This window comes from Osmia lignaria, chromosome 13 (assembly GCF_051020975.1).
Source record: "Osmia lignaria lignaria isolate PbOS001 chromosome 13, iyOsmLign1, whole genome shotgun sequence".
NCBI lineage: Eukaryota > Metazoa > Arthropoda > Insecta > Hymenoptera > Megachilidae > Osmia > Osmia lignaria.
The window spans coordinates 2418757-2441585 of NC_135044.1; the positions used below are offsets into that span (position 1 = coordinate 2418757).

Genomic DNA, 22829 nt, shown 5'->3' on the forward strand with positions numbered 1-22829 from the left:
ATTTCTCTCCTGACAAACTCATGTGAAAAGGCATACATCAAACCATAACATATTCTCTAAATTGCATACATGTCGCGTAGCTCGTATCTATTAAGGATATGCGAAAATTTTCATCATTTGACAATTTTCTTTAAAGCAATGAAAAGTAATTGCTTAATTGCTTTTTTTTATAGAGGATAATGAAATGCAGCGATTGACATTTAATTAATTTAATTACATTTAAAGTAATACCCCATTCCAATACACGAGACACCCTCTGTAACGCTGAAAATCAATCACACTTAAAGTATGCAATTATATGAAAATTAATTAAATTACAACAGTCAAAGGAATACGATAGGTAAAATTTTCGTTTGTACAATTAATTTATCATATCGCAGCATATCAAGTGTTCATGCTGGTATACGATAACGTGACTATTCGTAAATAACGTAGTATCTACTGATATACTTGTGTCATATATAGAATGGAAGTGTTCTCGGTGATCTTAAATAGCAACGTGATTATCGAGCGATATGAAATGTATGAAGTATGAAGTAAGAAGGAAGAAGTTACCGGGTGAAATTAGGGTGGGGCGCCATGACGCGCGGCACAGTCCTGGCGCCGGTCCCGCAGCGGTGGGCATGCCTGCGGAAGATGGAAGGCGCACAAGCCGAATAGTTAGTTTAGTCGCCTCTAACCGGCCTTAAAGTAAAGTACGGGTCGCCGCCGATCACCGTGCGCGTGCACGAGACAGAGTTAGAGCCACCGGTTTGTCGTACAGATCGTGCCGAGAATGAAATTCTTTCTTTGCTTGGTCAAATACAACAGCAACAGTAGTATTTCTTTATTGAATAGTCTCGATAATAGAAAACGGCTAGAACGTTTATGGCCGAACGACAGTAGTACCGGCGGCTGTATCGCCTGAACGGATATATATTTTTCATCACGATATTTTTCCACGGTTAGTTTATTTCAATTACAACACAACGTGGGAACGGGCGTCCGTGGATGAAAGAAAGTGCGTTTTAGTGACGTGTATCAATCCACTCGTTCGAGACCGATCGAACATAATTTAGCCGCATCAGAATTGTAGAGAAAATAGGCGGGACGCGCCTTTATCCGCATATCGGTTCAGTTTCGAGCGCGAGATTCGAACTCGTGTCAAAGTGTGCTCCACAGTGGATACTATTTCTCTTTTGGCTTACAACACGAAGTGGCTGACAGGTTTGTACAGTGCATTTTATTTTTTCATTCTATTTTTTTATTTTTTTTTTTTATTTTTCTGTCAATTTCAAAATGATTGTCTCACATTGTGACATGCGTATAGTTGATCATCTTCAAATTTTTTTTTTTCCGTTAAATAGAATTTTTAACGTAATCGAAATGGAACTTTGAAATTATTTGAAGTTTTTGATCGTTCGAAAAATAAACACATCTAATTATAAGTAAACTCGTGTTATAGAACGGCATGGTAATTGAAGTGAAAATAGTGTCAGATCATTCGGCTTTCTTCGAACATCCATCCAACCACTCGTTCAACTATTTCTAAATTTCTGTTCGCTTATAAATATCGATGAGAAACTTCATTCTGCAGAAGGTGAGATTCTCTGAACAGTTTGTATCAGCTTGTGTATTTCTTTTTGGCAATCTGCCTTCTTAGATCAATCACAATACGATCGTTTATAAATAGATCTTGAAATAGCCGATATGTAAGTTCGCTCGTGAACGCGTCCCTTTTCGTTTCGATTTTGCCGCCAAAATTTATACCGTCGATTTTTCGCGCCTAAAGCACAATTCAACGATCATCGAACAGAATCATAAAATAATATATAAAAAATGATTTTTAAAATACGAAATCACTATCAAATCTAACATTTAATTATTTTTATACATATTTAAACATTCTTTTTTGACGTTTCGAAAAATATTTTCGTATTAAATACAAATAAGTGTCTCGTGTTATTCGTAACTGAATAATATACGTTGTCTGGTTCGGATCAATATAAGTGAAAATATGTCAAGCGGAGATAGATACGTTAACCAATATATTGCACTTTCTATCGCAATGTCGTGCAACACGTACAATGTCGGGCGCGCAATTAGTTTTCATGATGTTATTCACGGTAGTGTAATTGAGGGCAATAGACAGGATTATTCTTGATTTCCTCAATCTTGATTTCCTGATCACATCTCGTATTCCGTATTTCTGATGATAGAAGTTTAGTGAATTAGTGTGACGGTTGAAAAGCTGTCAGTTGCACGCTTGAATATTCGACGGAAGTTAGTAAGCACACACTGCCACCTATCTGCTGCTGTTGGTGGACCGGTTTCTCTGTTTCGACGCGTGTAGGCAAAAAAGTACTTTGATCGTCGCTCCTCATGATCTGCTGCATCTTATATGCATATGCGAATGCATGTGTGTTTGCATATCCATTTATTTTCGAAAGTCCAACGAAAGTGATTTTTTTATCGAATCACCATTGGCGTAACTAGGCGGGGTGAAGGAGGATTCCAAATAAAAATTTGAATGGAAATTTAACTTTTGAACAGCGGAGCCTGGGTCAACCGTGACCGGAACTTACAAAATGTATACAAGAATATTAATTTAATTTTTAAATGAAAGAGTTTCATATATTGAAACAATATTTTTTAAAAGAATAGGGTAGAAATTAAAAGTACATTAAGCGGCTCTCTCCATGGTCCGCTGTCCGTGGTTTGATATGCGGTGCAATCAATTATGAAAATGACAGTGACATTTTTCAAAATCTCGTTTAGTCACGCCAGTGGGAATCGATTGAATAATTTCTCTTCTTTTCTTTTCTCCTCGATTCATTGTCAGACGAACGAAACCACAGGCAAAGGATACCTACTACAATGTTTGTGAAAGTGTAATTCTTTATAAATTTGTGAAGCATGTGATTTTTTGTATTCGTGTATAGTCGAGAGAAAAAATGCGATTTTCTTCGTTGGCAGAGAACCTGCAGACGAGTGTTGGAATTCGTGTAAGAAATGACATATTCCTGATGTTTCTCCCAAAAACACTCACGGACTCTGTTTACTATTCGATGAGGAACACTTTTTTCCTCTGTGTTTGTCGACACTTCGGGAACGGTTTAAACGAAAGTTTGTATCTTTTTTTCTTTCTTTTTTCTTTAACAAGTAACACGTGGTACTTTCTTTCGTTCTGAAGGCCGTTCTAAGGAGGTGATTCCCCCTACCGAGTGTCTTTTGTTCGATTCAGCAACAAAAGTAGGGGCAGGAGGAACGGATAATGTGTCATTGTTTTTCACGGGCGACCGAGTGACAAAGGCCACGGTCTCGCCCCCTTCCTTTCGCTTCGTTTTTTCTTTCCTTTTCATACTTATTTTTCTGGCCCTCGATAAGAATCTCACGAAAAACGACTTGTTTAACCGTTAAACGTCTCTTTGTCCGAACGCTTGTCAAAATATTAACAACCGTATTAGCACTTTTCGCCGAATGGTTCGAACATTGCAAATAATCCAATTCTTTTTGCAAATAATCCAACGAATTATACCACTGTTCAATTGGAATTTTCGGAACCCTTGTGTTTTTAATACCATCAAAGTTATTTAATAATTTTCTACAAATTTGACAACCGACAAAATGTCAGTGTTGATGAGAAAATTTACTCTTATCATGGATAGTAACGTATCGTTGAAATTTTATAAATATTCAACACGTTCTCTGCCATCGATTGTTAACAGGAAGTTGAAAATGTACCGAAAATGGTGCAAATGGCAGGGAACATTTTGGGAACGTGAGAGGGTGTCGTGTTGGTCCTAATCGAGCGGATATAAAGTTTGCGCTGGTATCATCAACAATACAGAAAACATCTCTATCTCGTATGGAGATTTATGAAACCGATATACCAGACGAATATTGTGCGACACATGAGTCACTCGTGCCACCCAGTTCGTGTCAATCCATGTGACTTCTCGATGCACACGCGACACCCCGGTACTCTGGTCGCATTTTCTTCTGTCAACGTGTTGATCCAAGCACGGTTGCATTCTTCGAAAGAACTGGTGACGAGACGAAAGGATTGAATTGTGCCAGTGTTACGATGTGCAAAGTGATGCGTCATCCCAAGAGAGAATTGATTTTTCTTCGTATCGCGGATACAGCGGAGTCAACTGTGTATCCTCTTTGCATTCAGATGTTACCTAGAACAGTTTAGAATGTGACCACGATGGCTCGTTGCGTATGCGGCATGTCGAGGTCATGATAGATCTTAAGGGTCCCCGGGTAGCACCTGGTGTTTAAAATGTACCGTGAACCGTTGCCCGTGAGTCTATATAGTGAAAGATGTAACGGTTTCACGTAGGGAGAAGAAAAGGTCACTGTCGTCCACGGGGATGTTTCAAGGTGGGTCGTGATTTATTCCAAGGTTGACGCGTTTCGTTGAAGAGTAAATTCGTTTCGTCGTTTTTGAACACCTACCGGCCTTTCGACACTTCGAATACCTGGAGGTCACTGGCGACTAGCAGCACAAATTCAATATACTCGAACAATTAGAAGCGAATTATTATACATTAATTTTCTAAGGTAGCAAGCAGAGAATTTAAATTAGAACCTAGGGAAAATTTAATATAGGCACTTATCTTTTTCTTATCACCTTTGGGTTCACTTGGGTACTTTGGGTTCTGGTACCTATGCCAGAAAACTTTGGACCCAAACGACAATTCGAGGATGGTTGTACTCTTCTCTTGTTAATTCTGACGACTTGCTAATGTTCTGTGTGCATCATTTGCATGTCGAATAAATTCGCCAGCCGCGAGGAATCGACGTTAAGCGTGTCTTGTCGAACTGTTTTGCGTTCTTTATTGATTTTGTCGTTTGGTTGAAGTGTCGTTTCTTGTTGAGGCGCGACAAAAAACTGTTCAAAGTGATATGTCGTTTACCGAAGGACGTCTATTTTTACTAAGCTGCGCGTTCGTATTTTCATAGTATTAACTGTATTCGTTTTGCTGATTCCGTGATAATACACAGACGTTACGACACGCTGTGCAATAGCAAACTGCTATTACCGTTCTCCACAGTTAAGCAACACGTTGTAACATTGCGAAGAAGGAAGTGAATCCCGATTATTTGGATGATTGACACGAGCCATCTGTAATGGAAATTCGTTGAAATCGTACTAGGGTGTAGAAAGAAAGAAACTTCGAAATTCCTCTTCAATTATGTACTAGAAAACTAACCATTATGGATAGATAGATTTATTTAATGTTTCCCTTAGGAGTTTGAATAGCTTCTTACATGCTGCTTCCTTATCTTTAATTACATTCCTTACCTCCCACGTTCCATTATCATCCTCGCTCTTTCAGCTTTGCCATATCGCCATACCGTGCCATTCAATATAATACAAAACACCATAGCTCGTTATCAACCTTACGACTCTTTCACCCCTCATCCACCAATTGTGCTCATTAAATACTTCTACATACACTGGGTGTTCGCGTTAAAATAACTTTCTATCGATAGCTTCAGTTCCTTTTGAAATATTCCATGGTGTTCAGTTAAAAAGCCCCGCGTCTTTTACTGTATCAATAAACGTCGAGCAATTCTACATACATTGATTAATGATTCACGTCCATGCTATTCGTTTATGCAAAAGAAAAATTAAAAAGGAGAACATGTTTTGATAACGCTTCAGGCGAAATGCCGGTGCCAGTTTGGGATTGCTCTGACCTGGGCCTGTTGGACGAGCCCCTGGACACCGCCACCGTGGTGTCCGACGACATATGGAAGAAGTTCGATTTGGACTTCCCCTTGGACCGAGTTGACGCTTACTCGGACATCTACCACGAGCGTACCTTCGATGACGGTGTCCTGCCGGACCTGCTGTACAACAAGATGACCTGTCTGGCGTCACGCGAGATTCGTCATCACGATTGCATGTGGGCTGGGCTGTGCATAAGTAAAGAGCACAATAGGACGTTACCCGCGAAAAAGGACTCGCTGATACAAAAGAAGATCCCGGCTGGACGAAGTCTTTTGATATCTCGGGCCAGTGCCGCTCAAACGGGGGGGAAATCTTTGCCGACGTGCCAGCAACAAGCCCAGCAAACGTGCCGCGCGAAAAATCTGGAGAGCGACGGCGATTCCACGAGGCCGGAAACACCTCAAACTTCGAGTTCCGACACGGAAACCGAAGAAGAGGCACCATCTTTCAAACACGACCAGATCAACCTACACGACCAGATCAACCTAACCGAGAAACTCTATGAGTGCATGCCGGAGGTGGTTACAAAGGCTGTGCCAGTGAGCGAGGTCACCGGTCAACTGGCCAGGTTCCATGACAGGAGAAAAGAAGACGAGAGTCAGTGTCAAGTGCACAGGGAAACCAATATCAGGAACACTCTCAGCGACCATTGCTACCACATCCATCAGCCGGTCTCTAAAAACTTGGAACACCTCGGTGTGCAGACACCTTCTGATTCTGGTGAGTACTGACTTATTTCATTATTTTTGTAACAAATGTCATTTTGTTTCAGTATACTGTTCTTCTTAGTTGAAATGTGCAATTCACCATATTTAAAAATGCTAGGACAATTGAGCTAAAGTGAGCAGTATACTTTTTATGCGTTTGTACTCGCATGTTGTGCTTGACTTATCGATGTCTAGACAAAGATTACAAAAAAAATATTAATATTTAAAATTAAAATGAAATTAAAATTAAAAACTTGGAACAAGCAACCACGCCCTGTATAACTGGGTATTTCGTGCCAGGATACATTTTACTATGTGTTGTCAGAAAAGTAAAGAGGAAGTGATAAACATCAAACTTCACAGCACCTTCAGGTAGCAGGTTTTATTTGAAATTTAAACAGAAATTTATGGGTATTCCTCGCCTGTAGGATAAGTAATAGGGTAAAAAGAAACACGAATAATTTAAGGCATGTATGGCTATTTATTACAATATATAATGGTTTGAGTATGTTGATCATAATCAATATTAAACAATTTTATTAACCCTCGAAAATTCCAAGTATAAAAAATAATATACATAGAATATAAAATTTCGATGGTTATCTGTTAAATTCAGCTTAGATATATTTATTTATCAACGTAAATGTATTTTTCTGCAATGAATTATGCACTCTGGTATTGTTTGCTGTCGGGTCGGATACGTTTTATCCTGTACGTCTCTTAAAGGATTAATGAGTTTATTCATCTTGTTCTTTTGTACCCTCCCAACGAAGGCAGCAAGGTCGAACTAAGGATCCTCTTAATCGAGTGCAATTGACGGCAGAGCGTTTTGAGAGCGTACTTCGCCGAATTTAGGTACCCGTATGAGTATGCTAATCGCGTCCCCCCTGTTATTCGTCATTGGTAAGGCATGACTGAATACCAGACTGAAAAACACCGCCAAGAATGTTCGTGGGCCTTGCGTCTAACAAAAAGACGACAATTTTTATTTTTTTATTTTCCAAATTGAAATAGTCGAACCAAATTTTGAAAATTTTATTAGAATCTTTGAGACCTTTGTGTCGAAGGTTAATAAGTAAACGTACAAATTATTAGTTTCAAGTTATTCAATTAATATCCAGCGTTTGAATCGTTTCAACTTATTTTTAATTACATTTGCATAAAAATGTAGGCGTGTCGCAGAAAAATTCCTCGGTTCTTCATATAGGCTGGTTGGTCTGGCAGGTTGGTGATTAGGTTTCCGGATGGTTCACTGCTCGTTTTCAGGGCTCGTCACGTATCATTCTAGCTAGAAGACGTCGTTCCCTCACGTGCCTTGTCTGCTTGATCTAACTATAGTGATTCCGGGGAGCGAAGTGATTTGGCGCGACTAGCATAATTCGTTCGGGCCGTGCACTGGCGTCTCGGTTAGTCGAGGAAAATTGTTCCGTTTGCCACCTGAAAATACGTCGCGTCACACGGCGACATCCTAACTCGTTCTATAGATATCATATACGCTCGTACCAGTACTTACGCGATAGCTCGTTCAAACGACGAGCCCCACGATTGTGTGGACGTTGTTTGTATGATAGGAGAGCATGACGAGGAAAGAGTCGCGTAACGAGCGTCGTTGCATATAGCTCGTGTGTAAGTTGCATTCACGTGCACGTGTGCGACGATACTTAACGAGCATACACGTGATCCAACACTCGTATACTCCACTTATGCCGATTATGCGTCGAATCGAACAACGATACTAGTTATCGTTAGTTTTACTTTTCCACCTGGTGTTACGATACGTAGGCTATCGATCGTGACATTTTAGGGACGCATAAATGAAACGGCAGGAACAGTTCCTAAGCGGGAAGATCGGGGTTAGGGTGTTCTGAAGTATGCCGTTCGTTGATCGGTTCGACTTAATGGATCAAGACGGCACCGTGCGACCGGACACACCGTAGATTCGTCTTTCGTGTTGCCGTGTCACAGCTCGTAATTGGTAATTGCCAGGGCCACGACTTGCAAATGACTACTTTTGACCGCGGCCAGACAGGTCAGTGAAACAACGCAAAACCGGTGCACGACGGTTCGACCTCGTTAAACGTATTAATGACTATTTAGCATCACTTTCGGGAGACATAACGAGTTTCGTTCAATAAAATAAGATATTCCCGTCGCGGTCGAATTAGCATAACGATAAAATTAGTTTGCCTGAAGAAATGATAAAAGCACCGACCAAATCAGCCAAAAATATAATCAGCTCTCACTTTTGCGTAATTCCACGATTATAAGGTTTGACCTCGTTTCGGTAAACGAACGAGAAAACACCCATTTTGATATCTGTCAAGACCTCTGCACCAAGTGGCTCGAGTATATCTGATTTATTTAACAGTTCACTCGATTACCTACTTTTTTTCTTTTAGAATTGTGCTCTTTTCTTAAAAGATATTGAGGCAACGGAGTACCGATAACGAACCTACATTTTTTTACTTCCCTCCAATCGGCTCTTTCGTTTCCGATGATACTAGGGTTTATCATTCGCCACGTCGTTTCTAATTTAACCACCGTCTCATTTGTTATCCTATCCAGTGGACAGATAAACTTACCCACGTATGGAAACTGTTCTATCTAAGCGAATAAAGTGCGCTTTGGATTGAGCAATTTCCGAGGGACAAGGTAAACGTCAGGGTTGTTGCACGCAGATGCATAACGGGGGGGCGCATGCGCGTCTTTTTCATGCAAGCGATGCACTACTAGGGGGGCTGCATCGCCACGCAGCGTGACGTCTCTAGTATCCGACCGGTCATTTACTGCCGGCCACGTTTGCTATGCCAGCGCGTCTACGTTCCAGACTTAAGAATTAAAAGTCTCCGTTAAAAGACGATTCAAATTAAAAGTGTATCAAGATACAGGAAGTAATCGAGAAAATTGATTAGAACGGACGAGTCTTGGAAGCCGGATTTTTAGCGACGCGTGTGCAGGTGTACGCTGGAAGAGTCTGAGCATGCGCAGTAAATCGCGCGGGAACTCGAAGGTCGCGCGGTACCAAGTGACGTCAATCGATAGCCGGCCGGTCGATCGGTCGCTGCTTGCGGTCAAGCGTGGGACCTCGACGCGGCGGTTTAAATGGTCGCCGGAATGCGGTTAAGCCTTTTTGCCATTCGCGCCGCGGTCTCCACGGTGAGGGAATACTCAGTACCGTGTTACGTGAGCTTGGTGCCCCTTTGGCATCTACATCTTAAATTCACTATCATTCTTTTTTTAACCCTTTCGATTACTGAAACCTATTATGTACACTATCTTACTATAAAATGACTGATGTATTTAGGTTTCGCAATAGCTGCATATTTCTGAAAATGAAGCAAAATCACTTGAAAATAAGCAATTTAAGTATAAATTATTTTATCTTAAATTTTTAATTTTTGTCTTTTATTTATTTAAAAATAAATTTAAATTCAGTTAAAGTATATTTTACTTATTGTAATGTCAAAATGAATTTTAAAATATCGTGCTGGGTATATAGACATTTGAATTTTAAATACAGAACATGTTTCTGATGTTTTCCGTGTGTAAGAAACAATGAACGGGTATGTCAGTTTATTTTTCTCAGATACATTAAGCTCTTTTATCGAATACTTTATCGCACTTGTGTGCGTTAAGTGTGGCATTGAGTGCAATTGCTAAGCGCCTTTAATTACGTAAGCGCCGATAACAACTTCAGTCGTGAAAAGCGCGGCAATTCGCGGTGAGGACGTTCCTGGTACGGAAAGTACATATGATCGTAAGATTCTCTGGAATCTATTGACGTTTGTATTCAGTGTAGCTTCATTCTGTAAATCTCACTTGCAGTTAATTATCATGTTAAAAATCAATGCATTTTTAATCATGGAATCGATGATTAATTCTTAGAAGGAAGATTTTTTAGCTATTTGATAGCAAAATGAATTTTATCATATTTCAAGAACTAGGGACTTTTCATGTCGATTTTTTTTTCATATAATTAAATTTACATTTACATGATGCAAAATTTTAAATTTCGAATTTAAATTCATATTATTCAATTCTGCCTCGGATGATATTAAAATTATTGCTGAATTTCATGGAAGGAAATTTTCCAAAATGTCTCGTTTCAGCAGATGGATGCAACTTTCTCTGGAGTGCCATGTTCTTTACGACCCTATTAAATTTTCTATTATGTCGAAGTGTCGGGGCGTATTGGTACGATCTTGATCCGAAATATGTACATCGAACGAAGACGCCTGCTCGTCTTACGTATGCTACTTTTATTTTCACCTGTTGTTCGCACGTTACTTCGTCCAGGTTCTTTTTCCACCGATGGACGGACCGAAGGTTCCGTTCGGTTCCTCATGCAAAATTCTCTGGTTAAAGGTTCCAGGAAAATCGTGATGCGCTGGAACGCGAGCGAACGCCTGTAACGTTCATAAAAATGTACGCGTCGTCGTTCGTGGTCGTTCAGCCGCCTGCAATGGGCTCGTTTAATTCTGGAATTCGCTGGATGCAACGAGAGAAAGATATGGCCGGTGGTCCCCGAATACGAGTTTCAATTTCAGCGAATTTGCGAAAGGAACGCTTCCACGAGGTAAAAGCGCGCGTCATCGCGAAATTCGCGGTAGTATTTTCACCTCGACGATTATTATTTTTTTCGCTAAAGGAAAATAAACGCAGATAAATATATATGAAATTCGATGCAAGTTTCATCGCGAACACGTAACGGTCCTTCTAGTCATTGCAAAACAATTCAACTTAGCGATATCGGCTTTGTAGGCAGGTGGGTTTGGCGGATCTCGGTGTCAGTAGTTAACATTCTACGTAAGTATAAGCTGTAACCGATCGTTTTTCCTCTCTCTTTCTCCTTTTTTCCTCGTTACATTCTCTCCCTGGTAGTTGGCCGTTTCACCGAGGAGGCGTCTGTAATTATTTCTTTCCCTCGGGAACAAGTGGGCGCCTACTTTTGCACGGGAACTCTGTTCCACGTATAAAGTGCATCTCTGCTGTGACGTAATTCATTCATTCATTCATTCATTCATTTAGTTCGGCCGCGTGGGAGAGGCCGCTGCTGATAAGAATCGTAGCAAAAGAGTTAAGTCACTCTTAATACTTTTACTTTTATGCCCACTGATTTTCCTTCGTTCTTGTTAAATTATAATTTCACCTTTTATGTGTTAGATAATTCTATAAATAACTTCATTAATCGTCAATTTTTCTTTCATTTCTTCTTCGTCCAACCATTCGAGGTCATCAACCTCGTGGTACCGGTCACCTCTACGTTAATCATCGCGTTAAGTCCCTAATTATTTGGAATTGTTCGAAATCACGACACGGTACGGGGGAGAAAGCAGTGTGCATGCCAGTGGTTCATAAGCTCTCTTTCATGCACCTCCCGCGCACCGTAAGGGGGCATTCCTACCTCTCTTGGATACTAGTTGCAGTCGGTAGGTTTCTCTCTTTCTTATTGCATTTCTCATTCTCCCGAGGCGGAATGCCGGTCTCTGCTCTCGCTTGGCGAGTCGATCGAACGAAAAGGAAGGAAAGAGATAGTTGAAGACAGCCAACTACAGCTATAGCGGTTGAGGGAAGGGGTTGAGAAAAAGAAAAAGGAAAAGAAATATGGAAGGGAAAGGAAAAGGTGGGAAAGAGAGACGAATGCAAGAACGTTGGAGCAACTGGCATTTTCTCTGAATCAATCGGTTAAGGAAAAAGATAGAGGAGAAAGGACGTCTCTCCACGTCTTTATCCTGGCTGTTGTACAGCTTCGTCCACAGTGAATCATTTCGAGTGTAGCTTGTGTGACGATTGTGTGAACGTCGATGACGCGATGTGCATCCCGTTCCGTGGGCGGATCTCGTCGAGTGGGCTGGGCTTAATGGTGTCTGGTCACCGGGTCGTTTCCTGGCTACTATCCCCCAGATACGTCTGCCGTATTTCGTATCTCGCGTAGGTTGTTATCCAAGGTACAGTAAAACCTGGATAAATTCAACGAAAGAATGCTTGGATAAATGAAACATCGCTATCCCCTCCACTTGGGGGGATCCCCCTAGGCGAACCGAGCCGCTCGACGAGGAAACCGTGTAATATGATCCGACCGTAATATCCGTGTGACTAATACTAATTCAACGATAAAACTTTTTTATTTTTAACTTTTTCTCAATGAAACTGTTACTAATGCATTTGTGAGATTTTTCTGATTAAAATGATACCAAACTCGATATAGGTTGAATTATATTTATAAACAATAGTAATAGAATAAACAACATAGAATTGAGACCACGACTGAATATAAATGATGTCGGCTGAATACAAAAGATGTGTACGGACACAGAATCGGCATGTCGGCTGCAAAGAAAACATGTGTACGGACTCAGAATCGACACCTCGCTTGGATAAATGAAACATTAAATGCCCAGAATCGACTCCTTGCTTGAGTAAATGAAACATTAAATGCCCGGAATCGACTCCTCGCTTGAATAAATGAAACATTAAATGCCCAGAATCGACTCCTCGCTAGGATAAATGAAACCTTTGAAACCAAAGCCGACACCGCGACTGGTTTGGATTTCGATCTCTCTTGCTTTTCGCCAACTTATAACATCAATTTTAGCAAGTAATTATAATTGAAACTATATCGTGTTTGGTACCACTTTACTCACAAAAATCTCACCAATGTGCTAGTAAAAGTTTCACTCAAAAAAAGTCAAAAATAAAAAAGTTTTTTGATTCAATTAGTATTAGTCACACCGATACGTTTCGGCTCTTTCCTTTAATTATCGGACCTCTCTTTTTCCACCACTGTCTGTCCCTTTCTACGTTCACGCTTGGCTGGTCGTCGCGTGTCATCCGAGCTTCGATACCGTGCTTAGGTAACCGCAACCACTGGGTCCCAATCTTGGTTGAATTTATCCAGGTTTTACTGTAGTATCTCGCGGCATGCTTCCCAAGTACATCCGTGTACTCACGCGAATACCGGGCGGATACACGTAGCCGGTACTCGTAATTGGACTTTGCCGTTGGATAGTAACGCGTTATGGTCTGTGATTTTTTTCAACGACTTCTTTCCTTATCCCTTTAAAACAGAATAAAGGACGCGGCTCTGTTACGATAATAGCGAAGTAACAGCAGGGGGACGTGGGTGGTTGTGACTGCTGTTGGCTTGTCAGCATTATCCTTTGCGTATATCAAAGACAAAGATGGTTCGTTCGGTATCCGGAGCATTCATTGGATCGCGATCGTTGAAAGAATCCAACGAGAGCTCTGGTAGGTGAAGTCAGTTAGAAAATTCGTTTTCTATTAAATTGGAGAAAGGTTTCGATTCCTTTGATGCATTCTTGGCTGCTTGAAAATCCATGAATTGCTCGAGTTTTCCTCTAAGCAATTTGCCCATTTCTCTTCCTTCCGCGGAATATATTAAGGGTGGTAACACCCTGTGCCATTGGTACTCGATAATTCTCCGGTTTTAGGAAGACCCACCCCTAGAGCCGTAAAGATGTGAAAGTCCACACCAATCTCCCTTCCCTTGTCATTGTCTTTGAGCAACTGTTTCTTAAATGTTTCACGTCCGAACGGATAATAGGTATAAACGAACCTTTATACATGGCGCGCGCGCTCACTTTCGTAACTGGATCAGATGAGTTGTCTGGTTCTACGGGGCATCGGAGGAGCCTTGGGTACGACGAGATTTATGGCTTCGCCTCACATATGGACGTAACATCGAGTGACCAGGAAGAGAAACGTACCGCCACGCTCGCGTATGTAGCTCAGCTTAAAGGGATAGTCATCTGAGAGATACTTTTGAATCATGCGACTCGTTCGCCTAGATTACGCGAAAGTAATTTCGCCGTCTCTAAGCCGTGAAATGGTTTTGTGCTTCGATACGATCGGAATTTAGTCTGGCAAAGATAAAACGCGAACGGAGAGGGATCACGAAAGATAGAGTGGGTGTTACTTTGAACTGCTGCTATCAATCGAAAGTTTTACATATTTAGAAGTTGCCACGATTTCGACCTTATCTGTGAATATTTTAAACGGGATATCTTAGCCTGTTCAAATTGATGTTGCACGATGCTGAAGAAGCTCTGAATGGCGAATTAACGCATCAACTGGACGAAAAGTTCACGTGGGTCAGCTAAGATGCAAACCACGCGTAGATTTCTAGCATAGCTTTGCATATATTCGACGGTTATCTCGAAAAATAACGGGTCATTGGATATCGACAGACCTATATATCGTTTCCGTTCGGTAGACAAGATTCGAGCATCCAGGTCGTTCGTACCACGTGGGGGAGGGCATGATTGACGTATCTCTTACTTCGCGAATCTTTTTCTACTAGCTTGCGTCAATGAGTACGTCGCGACGCCTGATATCTCGCGGTTGGATGTCTCGAATTAAGGGGACACGATACACGGCCTTCGGTGCCTGTAACATTAACCGCGGCTCTCTCTCCTTGGTCCGCGTTATCTACTTTCTCCTTTGATTATTGAACGTAATGGAATTTTCACGCCCTTCTCGGCTCGTATGGCTAGATTAGTAAGTATCTCGGAATAAAGAATGCGGTTGGCATTGTTTCAGTTTCTTATTGTTGGATATACGCGTATCGTGATTATAGTTCCGTGTAACGGAACCTAACGTTGCCGGACTAGACGAAATTCCATCATTCATATACACCAGTATATAAATCCAGTTTCCTAACCTACACTTGTCCCGTTTATCTACAAACAGGATCAAAGAAATTTATACGGTACGTTCACTTCTAGAGTGAGCCGTGTAAACGCGTTCCGAGGCTACGCCACGTTGTAACGTGCTTTTCATGAACAGAGACCGGTCGAGTGACTGCCCGTTTAGGACTATTGATTTCGACCGGATATATAAGACATCCTCCCTGCCATTGACGCTTGATAATTCCTCGTTTCTTAGGAAGGTCCGTGTCTACAGTCGCAAAAGTGGCGAATTATCGAGCGGTAACTACATTTCTCCTTCTGCTCATACGTACAGCTCCGGGAAGTCTCCGTTGCACCGGAGTGTACACTCTGGTGCAACGTACGCTTCTCTTGGTTCAAGAGAAAGGTAGAGGAGAATACTCTCCCTCCATTTGCCTTGAATCTCAGGAGAATCCTGGGACAGCCTAACCTAGAACCTCTGTACAAAGAACATGGCCAAATCTGACGGATGGTGGGGCGCTTCCCCTGAACTTAGGGCAGTCCGAGGGCGCTCTTGCACGTTAGCGTACTCGGCTAACCGGGTACCTTATAAATCGACAGCTTTGCCCCCTGTTCTCTACCCTTTCGAAATGTTTGCCCGGCCGTCTGGACGCCGCGCCCTGTTCGAAACACAAATCAAAACACGTAATCAGCTAAAAGGGATTTGTATGAAAAGAGAAAAAATGAACTGGTAGGACTGCAAACCGACGTACAGTTTCCCCTCTTTTCGGTAACGTTACAGAGCGGGGCAACTGTTCGATATCACGAAAACTGTACCCCCTTCTTCTCTCGTCTCGCTGTCGCCTATCCCAACAAGAGAGGAGACTCGATCGATTCGCGTCGACGTACTACTATGGCCTGCTTACACGGAGAGCACTGACCTCCAAGGTCGCTCTTACGCGGTTGCACGTGCTGTCGCGAATTGACGTAGCCATCCTTCCCTTCCCCATCCTCTGACGGGCATCGCATCGTGAACGGCTTACAGTTTGCTCTCTATCACCTCATCGTTCTCCCCCTTCACCCCTTTCGTTCTTCATCTTCGTTCCTTTCGTACGGAGTAGCTGCTTTTAACTTTCCTCAACTGTCGACCTCTTCCGCCAGCCTCTTCTTCACTCCCGGGCTGCGACAGACACGCGTGTGGTACACGCATAGTTTATTTTATTTTATTTTTTTTCCCGAATTTTTACGTACTTTTGTTTCATTCATTCGATTGTTCTACTTTTCTTGTAATTGTTAAAGGCAGTCACTCGTGAAGTGGGATAGGTTAGGGGTTGGCGTTCACGTGATGGCACGTGTAAATGGAATTGAATTGTAAACGTTTTCGTATTCATTTTTCGAATTTTGAAGTATCCTAAGGTACGGGCATAAGGCACCTGGTGGGTGTAGTCGCTAACCCACTTAGGTTAGCTTTTTCGTCCCAATATCTACATTCCTTACGCCGACAAAGAGTCAAAAGTGTTCCTGGATCCAAACACAATGATTGACAAGCCCCATGAGTGGACAGTTTATCCTTTCCCGGTGGCTGCTGGGAAGTGGATATTTTATTTTAGCGCAATTTGCGCCCTTTACAACTGCCGGTATAAGCTAAAGCTTGGGAACGGCAGGGTGGGTTATTAACTCCCCAAGGCTCACTTTAGATAATAACAATAACCTATCCTAAGATCTTTATCATTATAATCTGATAACATCGGCACCGACTGCTTTCACCTGGTGAACATGTGCGTCCATAGCAATCAAAGGATTAAAAATGTAAAAGCATTTTCTATTTTCGTTGTAGAAACGAACGAACTGTGTCGATGACAAACGTATCTGTTTCACGACCTAGGTGAACTACATAAGTATTGTCCGTCGTTGTGTTCACAGTGCACGGTAGTCCGAAGCGTATTGGCGCAAATATCGGCATAGACCTCGAGCGTGTTCAATTGCACGAACGATATTGACTTCCGCGTTCTCGGTGCAATTCGCGGGGATTCTTTTCTTCAAATGCATCGGTGAACCGTGTCCAATTAGGCATTCGATGGTATCGACTTACGCTGCTGGCTCGAGCGAGGACAGTGGAATGAAATACGAAACACTTCCTTCCTTGGTGTGCAGCTTCGCGTATGAAACAATTAAGGCGAACGGGAAGGAAGGAGATGATGATGAATGAAGAATGGAAAGGAACGGAATCTGAATCAGAGTGAAACGAAAATAAGCGGCACTTGTGTCGACGAGTCGTTCGAAACCGGCGCTATTCCAGTGAAAAAGAAACGAAATTGACGCGACGGGGAAGTGGTTTTCGATTCGCGTCTCGGTTCCTAGTGGGACGCCCGGTTAGGTGTCTTCTCCCGGTTATTTTTAGAAGTTTCGCGCCTTTTCGCAGTTGCTCACCGACGACCTGGCAGCCAGCCAGTTTAGGGAAGATCCGTGTGCCTTGACGAGGTGGCACGATCAAGCACGTGGAAGCGGTCGAGGAGGTTGCATTCGTTGACTCACACTTGCACGCAATCTATGCGGGCGTCCCGTTTGCCTTCTCTTCCTCGTTCCTCGACAGATGCTTTCTTCTTGGTTCCGTTTGCGACGCTCGGTAAGAGTTAAATCGTATCGCTTAACACTTTTGCACATTTTATCAAATTTATTACTTTCGCAATTTTTCAATTTGCAATTTTAATTTGCAATTTAACGCTTGTTTAACATGTTCGAACCCACGTGGGTAGATCTACCCACACCATAGATTGAAACGATACCGAATCAATAATTTATTCGTAGAACCATATTGAATCAACTTATTAACATTATATTGCATATTTTGCAATAAGAAAAATATTTTCTTCAGTTAATAAGAGGAACGTGAACGGATACGTTTGTTCATTTGTCGGGTATTAATTAAAAGTTCACGCTGTGGTTGCAGTGACTACTAGATAAAGTGAAACCGGAAAGCAAAGTGATCGTTCTTTGCACAAACAACCACGATGTATTAACAGATGTTCTAAGTAGAAATTTTTGTAATTTAAATCGAAACCGACCGTCGGTTTGATATAACGAAGTCCAATGATTGAAAAGAGTGATAAGAATCGATTCCACTTTAACGAATCCCGGACGAACACTGGGGTGAATACGTGATTTCCGAGGAAAAGCTTGAATAATCGAATTAAAATTAATTTAAACGTTTAGGTTCTGTCCCCTTTTCTTGTTACTTTAAACTTGAATCTTTTTGTCGGTTTTAGATTTTAGGTCAAGTTCGTTGCGAGCAGGATATTGTCACACTATAAATAAAATTATATTACAAAAGAAAAGAAATATTTTTGGACACCACATTTACATTTATCTTAGCTCTAAATTAAATTATTTTAGTAATTATAATTTTTAACATCATCATTTATCTTTCTTTTTTTAAAATCATTTATTATTTGAATGCCTTGAATTGCAATTAATTTAGTACACGAATAAATTTGTGTTTCATTACAACGAGTGCAACCTTCGAGTATCTATTTTAATTACCGAATGTTGTTAAAGATAATTTATCACGCTGACAGAGCATGAAATTTAATTAAACGTATTCGCGATCTTGCTCAATTAATGCTTTGTTTCATGAACGAATTGCTGCTGGAACAAAGTTCATTCTTGAATTGGCGGGCAAACTGTAACCATATCGAGTCCCTTGTAACGATACATTATCGCATCGACATTGGATGATTATATTTCGAAGCTGTCCTTGAATAATGAATTACAATTCGTATTCGTATGTGAAAGGAATCTGGACCAACCGGATTTCCACTGATTGTACCACATGCGATGGATGACACAGTTTGCAGAAACGCCCACAGTGTCGTATGTCCCCTTCGAACGCCTCCATATAGCCACGTGCTCTCTTTAATTCGTCAATTATACTTGAACGATCGTTTTTTCTTTTCGATCGGTTTGTAATTTTATAAGTGTTTTTCATCGTTGAAAGATTGATGACATTGATTGATGATGCAGCATGTAAGGTCGTATATAGAAGCTGTAGGGTTCCAATCGATAAAACAGAAAAATACCAAATTTATTATATAAGACAATTTTTAGAATTCAGTATAATTTTTATAAATATTGCAGAAGATTATAATTGACGAAATTACGGAATTTTGTCATGCTACATTTCTGCGGTGACTATTCCCTGTATCATCTTGCTAGAGCACCAACATCGTTCAAAAGGTGGTCTTTCTTCCATAGACGAGTGTCTTTGTAGATAAACGATATGGAACATTCGACACGGGTCACTTTGAAATCAGCTTATACTCATGTTTTTTTACCCGTCGATACGAATCTGTTCCCGCTCGATCCTTCGGAAAATCGTAAACCGATTTTTCTGCTGCTTTGTGGTCGGCCTTCACCCTGAATAGAGAATTGTCGGAGGTTAAACACAAGAGGCGTGCTTGTTTCGTCCCGGTCAATTAACGACGTTTTACGGCCATCTGTGGTCATTGATAGCCTTTTAAAGATATTAAAGTATCGAACGATTTCTACGTTAGCGATTTCTTCGCAAGATTTCCCTTTTTATGGACTCGAATGTATGAAATTGTTCTTTCAATCTTTCTCGATTAAATCGATCAGACCGGCCATTAGTGGCATATGCAATTTATGCGTATGAAAAATTGTTAAATTTTATAATTCACTTTTTTCTCAGAAACAATGCTTTGACTACGTATCAAATATTTAATTTAAAAAAAAAAATAGATCCTCAGATGTCTAAAGAAATAGTAATAAAATTGTAAAAGTAAGAATGGAGGAAAAATTCAAAATGAAATTGAAACTCTAACAAAGACCTGATTTCTTGAGTAGATAGTAGCCAAAAATATTAAAAAATCTCGAGGAAGTCTGTACGGTCCTATCTTTAGGCTGAAAGATAGGATAACCCACGGCCATAGCGGCTGCAACTGCACGATAATGAAATGCCGAACCGAACAATCGTAAAATCTCTTTTCCATGTTTTCCTTTGTTGCAGAGGAGGAAGAAATCGATGTAGTGACATTCGAGAAACCGTGCAGACCAGCAGCGTTACCGACCTACCCGAACTTCGTCGACCAGCAGCATTTCCAATTGACAGTGAACACCGCATTTAAAAAGACACCGCGACCACGAGGTAGGCCTCCGTCGAATCCGGCTAGGAAACGAACCGCGCAACCGGAACAGAAACCTGCTAAACGGGCGCGTCAAAGAACATACACGAGGAGAAGCAACCCGGTACGATGTATGACAACACCCTCGCCTCCGATGAAGATGAACACATCAGTCTCGTCGGCCTCGAGAAGTTCGTCGGAAGACGAGTTAGACACGGAGAAGCGAAGTTTGCACAACAATATGGAACGACAAAGGCGGATAGAGCTGCGAAACGCTTTCGAGGAGTTACGGATCCTCGTGCCAGCGATCGAGTCGAAGGAGAAGGCACCGAAAGTCGCGATCTTGAGGCAAGCGGGTATGTACTGTGATATGCTGACCGAGCTTGACCAGAGCACCGTGGCCAAGGTGATGGAGCTTAGAAAACGACAGGAGAAGCTCCGAGCAAGACTCAGTCAACTACGAAGGAGTCTCGCCATGACGCGTTGAGGGAGAGACTCGAACATTCGTATGAAATATCACCGAACGTGTTAAAATCGCGTTCGGTGGATTTTAGAATTCAATTTTTAATCGACAGCTCCCAATAACTGTCCCACTCGATGTTTCGAGACGAGATTTTGTGGAAATGTCCGGCGGGAAGATCGCCGCGGCAAGAGGGATGGCTTTAAACAGAGCGTGTTGAAGATATACAGGGAGAATGTGTAAGAACCTTGATATCCCATAGAACAGAAACGTCATGGTTACGGTTCTGTGGTGCACAGGACCGAGTAAATACTACACTAGTGTTGACAGAATTCATCGATTCGTTAAAGAACAATTATTTAGATACCGAGTTTAGTTTGGTTCGAAGAGAAAAGGGTAGAACTGGCGCGATCGGTGGAAGAAATCGAAGAGGCTGACGAAGAATTTTGAAGAAGTTTTATATACCATGTATATTTGTGATTTCATCGAATAGCAAGCAATGTTAAAGATGAAGGGATTAGAGCTGGATTGCTTTTCGACGAGTTAACAAGGTATCGGTAAAGGATGCAGAACTGAGTTCAGCTAGATAAAGGAAGAAGTGTATCGACAATAGATTTCAAATTTTTTCTTTATCGGTATTTAGAGACGTACAAAGAGAGTTCGCGGTAAAATGCACTGTGAGAGGAAAAGGAAATCGTGAAAATCGGTTCGAATAAAGTCAGTTCTATTTTTATTGTTAAAATTCTTGATCGGTGTCATATGACGATGACCGGTTCCGTCGAGCTTGGGAATGGAAGTGTCGTATATATTTTCGAGAAAATGTATTTGCAGCCAATTGAAACGATATACAAATCGTTCGAGGGGATCAAGAATAAGAACGAAATCGATTTGTTATTTTATTACACAGCTTCCATTTCTTTTTATACTCGCTTTGATTGCATTCTAACAAATTTTTATTGAAACACGTTGAAATTAATTCAAGAAAAAACAAGACTATGTTTAAGACGGCGATTATAATAATAAACCTGAACAGTTTTATTTGATTCGAATCGTTCGATCTCAGACCTGCTTGAATATCGTTGGCAAAGTGAAACTTATGCATAGATAAGAGGAAACGGGTCTTATCATAACGTTATCTAACGTTAGTATCGCCAGCTACCAACTAAAACTAACTAAAACTAGTCTTAGGATGTGTATCAAAGCTGAACCGGTTTCTAAGTACATTTTTCTTTCAGAAAAGGAAAAAGGTGAAAGAAAAGAAGAGAGGAAAGGCGTGCATACAGATTTCGATCGTCAATGGGGTGGTTCTTTTTCCAAAACTTGTACCAGTAATTAGCGGTACAAAGAAAGTTGTTTCGGTTTTAAATCGAATCATTGGACTGGAAGAGTTGTCCCCGTATTCTGGTCGAACAGGTTACTGTTCTCGTTGCGGTTACAACAATATGCTTTTCCATGACGAACCAGTAAATTGAAAAAAAAAAAAAAAAAAAAAAAAAGAAAGTTTTGGAAATTGAATTCACAAATATTATGTAACTCTTGCAATTCTTACAGCACTTTATCATATTCGAAACTTCCAAAGGTTGTAGATGTTTTGAGATTCAAAAGTGGAGCTTTTATTTTTTGCTCCCTATTCGAAAAATAAGAAAATTAATTCTTTCTTTTATTTTCGATTCATTGAATTGAGCAATTCAATGTTTGATAGCGAACAGTAACAAGCTACGGTGAAGCAACAATATCCATTCTCAAATCTCTCCTTTATTGACTTCCATTGTACTCTCCATTGAAATCTAGCGTTGTAGTTACTAGTAATTGTTTATCGATTGATTGATGATCGCTGTGCGATCTGTACGTTCTGACGTGTTACACACCTTCGATAGAATGCATCGATGCATCCGGTACTGATTATTTTCTGGAAACCTTGGTATATGTATAGTCGTGGCAACGATATAGGCGAGTATACTTGGGTTCAGAAACATAGAGCAGCTGATAAACTCATTAAAATGATCAAATAACTACGCTTAACCCTTTTAATAGATGGTTTTCCAAAATCATTATTTCGTTTAAGTATAGCGCAGCTAGAAATTTCGTTACGTACAAATCGCCATTACTGCCAAGATATCCACAATTATTTCATTTCCATACAATTTTGTAAGTCGATGTTCATTTTTGACC

At 41.0% G+C, this 22829-nt stretch overlaps 1 protein-coding gene across 2 annotated transcripts; it reads left to right on the forward strand.

Annotated features, from left to right (window-relative positions):
* Positions 1-652: 652 nt before the first annotated feature.
* Positions 653-21822, forward strand: Myc (bHLH transcription factor Myc). Of its 2 annotated transcripts, none has more exons than XM_034320273.2 (3): positions 653-1206; positions 5657-6445; positions 20083-21822. In XM_034320273.2, exons 2-3 carry the CDS (start codon positions 5662-5664, stop codon positions 20682-20684), a joined length of 1386 nt encoding a protein of 461 aa, XP_034176164.1. In that variant the 5' UTR covers positions 653-1206; positions 5657-5661; the 3' UTR covers positions 20685-21822. The 2 variants fall into 2 exon arrangements, with proteins under 2 accessions (XP_034176164.1, XP_034176163.1); XM_034320272.2 differs by lacking the exon at positions 653-1206 and adding an exon at positions 4164-4368.
* The last annotated feature ends 1007 nt before the right edge of the window (positions 21823-22829 follow it).

Excerpts from the sequence above, each read along its gene's own strand:
- Myc (XM_034320272.2), top strand. Across the intron at positions 6,446-20,082 it reads GCAGACACCTTCTGATTCTG|AGGAGGAAGAAATCGATGTA; the intron begins GTGAGTACTGAC and ends CCTTTGTTGCAG.